At 34.5% G+C, this 5,860-nt stretch overlaps 3 protein-coding genes across 3 annotated transcripts in view; 2 read left to right on the top strand and 1 right to left on the bottom strand.

Annotated features, from left to right (window-relative positions):
- Positions 1 to 711: 711 nt before the first annotated feature.
- Positions 712 to 1,408, bottom strand: LOAG_11976 (hypothetical protein; the record flags this gene model as incomplete). Its single annotated transcript, XM_003147491.1, has 2 exons — positions 712 to 928; positions 1,266 to 1,408. The coding sequence occupies 2 exons, from the start codon at positions 1,406 to 1,408 to the stop codon at positions 712 to 714; spliced, it is 360 nt and encodes a 119-aa protein (XP_003147539.1).
- A 1,474-nt stretch (positions 1,409 to 2,882) lies between these two features.
- Positions 2,883 to 3,640, top strand: LOAG_11975 (hypothetical protein; the record flags this gene model as incomplete). Its single annotated transcript, XM_003147490.1, has 2 exons — positions 2,883 to 3,096; positions 3,546 to 3,640. 2 exons carry the CDS (start codon positions 2,883 to 2,885, stop codon positions 3,638 to 3,640), a joined length of 309 nt encoding a protein of 102 aa, XP_003147538.1.
- A 314-nt stretch (positions 3,641 to 3,954) lies between these two features.
- Positions 3,955 to 5,860, top strand: part of LOAG_16514 (hypothetical protein) — a 10,577-nt gene continuing 8,671 nt past the window's right edge. Inside the window, exons 1-2 of the mRNA XM_020449167.1 lie at positions 3,955 to 4,090; positions 4,873 to 4,995. Coding sequence (XP_020307353.1) covers positions 3,974 to 4,090; positions 4,873 to 4,995 — 240 coding nt within the window. The 5' untranslated portion in view covers positions 3,955 to 3,973. The remainder of the gene's footprint in view (positions 4,091 to 4,872; positions 4,996 to 5,860) is intronic.

Below are 5,860 nucleotides of genomic sequence, written 5' to 3'. Positions count from 1 at the left end.
GTTTCAGACATTTGCTACCGTCTCATTTTTGATGTAAATGTTTAGCCGATAAGTCACTGACAAAATTAATTATTACTATCCTCTACTATTGATTATCTCTGCAACATGTATATTTACAACGGCAAGTACCAAATTCCGTAGATACTTTTTCATTCAGTGTAATATTACCTATAATGCATTAAGAATTTAAATCCTGATTATCAGATGCCAATAATTCGTTCCCTTACCTAATTTGAGTTAGCGGCCTCACTTACTAATTATCTCGCTAATAAAATGGAAGCTGTGATTTTGAAATTTTACCGATTATCTAAATGATGCGTTATGAGTAGTATTAGTAGTACGATATCAGTTGCTTGTTTTGAATCCATCATCTTCGGGAATGAAATCCTAGCAAAAGATAATTTTGAAAATGCACAGCAGTGGTAATGATATGAAGACTTATGTTCCATAATAATAATAAATAATAATAATAATAATAATAAATAATAATAACAATAATAATAATAATAATAATAATAATAATAATAATAATAATAATAATAATAATAATAATAATAATAATAATGAATTATTACGAAGAGGTCATTCGTTCATTTGCGCAGTTGAAAACGGAAGCAAAGTAGGAAAACTGTCGATTGATTTTTAAACTTTTCGTACGTACACATTTTGATGTACGTCTATGAGGTTATCAGGTTTGTAATGAAAGAGAGATTATGTGTTGAAGAACTGTGCTGCACAACAGTCAGCCATAGCAGTATATGCGGTTATCGTTTGTGGGAAGGTCGCGCTCTTCAGTTGATAAAATTCATTTCTATCCGACAAAAAAGAAATTCCAACGTCCTCTGTCCTTTCTATTGGAAGAGAATAACAGAGACCAGCCGCGTGAACAATGATTTTTCGACAGACAAAAAAAGTTGTCTCTGCATCCCTGAAATTTCTTTCTCAAAAATCGATTCAATTTATTTTATGATTTTTTCATCTTCTATTACCAGAATTTCGTATTACATACCTGCAAGATTCGTGTATTTCTTTCTCTCAACCTAAATTATCCATGAAATTTCTCCCTGCCTACCTTTTTTTTCTTTTTGTAATCGAAAGCATATTACAACACATAATTACACCGTTGAAATTCTCGTTGACATATTTTATTGATTTGCAAGTTCTTATTTATGACTTCCGCTTTCTCATCATCCCGTAATAAGATGTCTAGATACTATGGATTATCTAACGTAATTCCGAATATCGTAACATCTGTATGATGGTACTTTGTCACACAAACTATGACCATCATCTTCCGGATAGCTCTGTTGAACGGATTGAAATTAGATGGAGGAAATTGATATCGAATGATGTTATCTGCGAATGATAACTCTTGTATAAACAAAATGTCCGCTAATTCATTGGTCATATGGTAACATATAAATAGTTTTTCCTAACATATACAGGACAGCTAGACTCTATTTTCCTATTATTATTTAATCGTTCATTTCTTCAATCTATATGTAAAACTGTGATTAGAAGTAAAGAATGCAACGTTTGCAAAAATTGAAAATGTTCGACAGTTGTTTTGAACGGCAGTTGTTCAAACTGCCTTTCGTTATGCTATCTTATTAAGTGGGATATCTCAAGAGGGCATGTTGTTGTATCTTCAACATCATCACCATCACGAAATGCTGCTCCCAATGCCTTGCAACATCAGAATTTTATAAAATTGGAAGTGAAACACATATAGGTCAGCTTTTGCCACAAAATGTCACAGGAAACTGTAAGACAGAAACAGTGCTTATTCAGTTTTAGTTCTCTTGCTAAGGTGCAGTAAAATTTATTGCAATTTATTCTTCATAATGGTACTGTATGATTTTTATTTGATGTGTTTTTATAAGCAATGATAAAATGATAACTAATATTGCAATTAATCCTTTAGTTGAAAATTATAATCTGATCTAATTTTGCATTCATTATTTGCTAAATGCAATTGACAATGACTGAAATGAACAGAACTATTACTTAAAACAACTGCCACATATTTCAGTCTTCTTTTTTCTAGCAATTTACATCGATTCATATTTCTTATTACAACAATTAACAAATTTTCGTTGTATATTTGAATAAACTGTTGCTGTCATTAAAACACTTCAAAGCTAAACAGACTGAATTTGATTTTGTTAGTCAATGATTAGGAATTATTAAGCATCTTTCTTTTCTTTTTTGATTACCTTAGAAGATATATATGGTCGAGGAAAGCATCCTGTTAGCAAACGACCATTTTGTAAGATATCCGCTAGGATGATAGTTCCGCCATCGTTCAAGATCTTCCATTAGTATCTCACGAGAACTGAGAAAGGACAATGGTATGCTGTGTGGCGGTGTTGTGAATGATGGAACTCTGATCTCCAGTCGCTATAGACCAATGTTGACTTTGCAGTTCAAATGAGGGAAGTGACCTTTTTCGAAGCTTAAAATGCTTAATCGGTAAGTACTTTCAAAGGAAGAATGGTAAATATCAAAGATCTTTATTTTTGCCCCCGCTTTGTCCCTCTCTCTCACTCCTGACTATATCATCTTCCGTTTAACAACAACGACAATAGCAACAACAAGACCGCCTGGGTAATAGCTTCAAGAATCAGTAAGATATACAATGGCTGCCACAAATATTTCCCAGTAGATGGTGGCGAATAATTCCCTAAGGGTCACTCGACGGTATACTACCTACTGATAGGATTCATTTCTCAATCAGCTAATAACGAATCATTTAGTGATAAGGACTGAAATGAATATCTGGTACTTGATCACTTCATCAATTTTAATCAGGGAGAAAGACAGACCGACGAATAAACAGAAGACAGACACCGCAAAGCACACACCGATGTTATGTAAATATGATGACGGATGGAGAGACAGATAGACACGCACATACGGACACACACACGCGCACACATACACACACACATACACACACACACACACACACACACACGCACACACATACATATACACAGACAGCATATACAAACAACAGTCGGAAGACTTCACCAAAACTGGCTTGTTTAACGGTGCGAAAAGGCAAAGCTGGCTGCAAGGTTGCTCGGGTAGATGGTGGGTGTGTCTCCATCTCCACAACACGCAAGTGCATGTATGCATGCACACCTGTATGTTAATGCATGCGTGTGTCACACGAAGAGAGGACATTGCATGCGCAGGTGTTACTAAATGGGTACAGGTGATTAGTGTCTACCTGTCTACTTGCCTGTCAGTGCTCAGTGCCCTCTCGTGCTGGATATGAAATGCCTTGTCGAATTTTAAATTATCATTTGTGGTAGTGATGGGGACACCACCACCGTCATCATTTTCATCAATTTATTTGTAATAAGGGCGTAGGTCAAAATGAATTACATGGGTGATATTCTGAGGGGTCACATAGCAAACCTGCTTGGACCTGGAGACGGAAATGTTTTGACGGCAGTTCATTGAACTAATTGCTTTTTCAGACATTAAACGCACTGTTCATTTTTCCTATTACATTTCAGTTATTTAGGAATTTGCAGGACGTAACGGAATGGAAAGTGGACAGGAAGCTAAGGCAGCTATCAAGAATGTTTGCTATCGCGGATCTGTCCACTCAAGCTTTCTTCTTATTTAATCCTCATTTTTTTAAAAATTCTTTCTCTTCTTTCTGTTTGGTTCATTTAAAAATAAATTGGGGAAATTTGCCCAATTTTTTTTCGCAGATTTATTTGTTTTTTTTTTGGATTTACTGCAATGATTGAGGTCCATCATAGGTATATTGTAGTGGCTACTTGTTGTCCAGTTTGTTCAGATCACTTAATCCGGAATATCTAGAAGATCATAACAAAGGGTAGGAATACCGTCATTTCCTCATCCTGTCGTGTTTATAGTAAATACTTCGTGACTTGCTGTGTTAATTGATAATGACGTTATCATAATTAATTGTTCATTTATAGCATTTATTGACATGTACGATGAGAACAGTAACGCAGCAGCAGCAGCAGCGGCAGCAAGCAGTACTTCTTCAACGGGTCTTATGTCACAATTGCTTAATGTTAAAGATTCCAGATGGTTACAGTTAGAAGCAAGTTTTATTCTACTCAAGATCCTAATAATCCTTAACTTACTGCTGGAAACAAGTTTCATTTTGCTAATACTAATAGCAACCAACTTTTAACTGAGATATTGTGCTTGTTATTATTGGCATTTTATGTTAGTAAGTGTTGATATTTATTGGGTAAGGATCAAACCGGTCTTATTTCTCCTAAAAAGCACATCCCTTTGAATCTTAATATACCCACTTATGACGAGATAGAATCCCTTCAGCAATCAACCGTCTTGCTCATTGATATATCATTTATTTAACTTTTCCACTTGTATTATGCATTATCTCTTTTATTTAGGCTCCAAAAAATATAACTTTTTCAATGTAGTAATTTCTAGCGCTTTTTTTTTTAACCTCATGGATAGGAACGTCAGCTGTTTCCTGTTCCAATTGAGCTTTCACTGCAGTTGTTTTTTTAACGGTTTTATAAGAAGATTAATAAGTTTGGCAAGTTTTGGTCTGTTTTGAAAAACAATACGAAACGAGAAAGCATTTTTGCTCGGAGAGTAAATATTTATCGCAAATAAATTTATGATATCGCATAATTGTAAAAAAAATTGGCTTCAGTGAATAATTCAAAAAGTGAACCAAACAGTTCTTTCTATCACACAGTAAATTTATTTCCACCTCGAAAATTATTTTTGTTTCTGTAGAAAATTAGGAGTCGAACTTTCGTTTCTGCTGACCTTTAATGAAAAGTTTTGTCTTGAAAGGTTTTTTTAAGTTTTTTTTACAGTAAAATAGACATGCCTGGATTCCAGGTATGTCGTGAATTTCAAAGGGGTCAGTGTTCGAGATCAGATGTCGAATGTAAATTTGCACACCCACCTCCACATGTTGATGTACAGAATGGTCGTGTTACTGCTTGTTATGATTCCATTAAGGTTTATCTTTTCCTTTTTACTCTCTCAATCTCTGTAGAATTTATCTTTCGTTATTCGCTCAGAGAGTAATAAATCATTTGTTAGGTACTTCATAACAAAACAAAAGGGCGATTAGATGATTATGATGGTCGTAACCAACAGATGTTAATCCTGTAGGTCGGGGAATTTCAAGAGTTTTAAAATTAATTTACTCACCGATTGCTCAATTCGTTCCGCAAATTTGTAGTGTTTCTTGTTGTTTAGTTTTGTTACTATGGCTTTTCAAGCGTAAACACAGGGATTTTGTATTTTCGCCATTTATAATTTCATTAGTACCCGTGGAAACAGGAATTTAAATATAATAGGTTAACTGATTGTTGCTCGCATAAATTCTTCCGCTAAGCGAGGAATAAATTATTTTCACCTTACCGAACTAATTCTACCCTTTTCTTTTTCTACGGATCTGATATTATGAAGCTGAAGCCTTGGCCTGTAGAGTCTAGTTTAAGAGTTGTCACATAGTTGTCGTTTAGCTAATTCATTACTTCGATAACCCTTCAAGTGAGTTAAAAAAGATTATCTTTTTATTATAGGGTCGATGCACGCGAGAAAACCCAAAATGCAAGTACTTGCATCCGCCACAGCATCTGAAGGATCAGTTATTGATACTGTTATCACTTTTTAGTACTGATAATGTCATTTTAATAGGAAGTGTTGGTTTTTTTTTCGGATTCTCGAGAATTATCCGTAAGTGATAATTTTCCAATGAAAACTAATAATCGTTAAGTAATCTTATAGAGATTTAGGAGAAAAGATGATTGATTATTGAGAATTAGGAAGGATGAAGGAAAAAAGTGGAAGAAAGGAAACTTGAGAGTAGTTGTCG

This window comes from Loa loa, assembly GCF_000183805.2.
Source record: "Loa loa unplaced genomic scaffold supercont3.6, whole genome shotgun sequence".
Taxonomy (NCBI): Eukaryota; Metazoa; Nematoda; class Chromadorea; order Rhabditida; family Onchocercidae; genus Loa; species Loa loa.
Note: the sequence above shows the minus strand (reverse complement) of the source record. Positions and strands in the feature narration are given on the sequence as shown.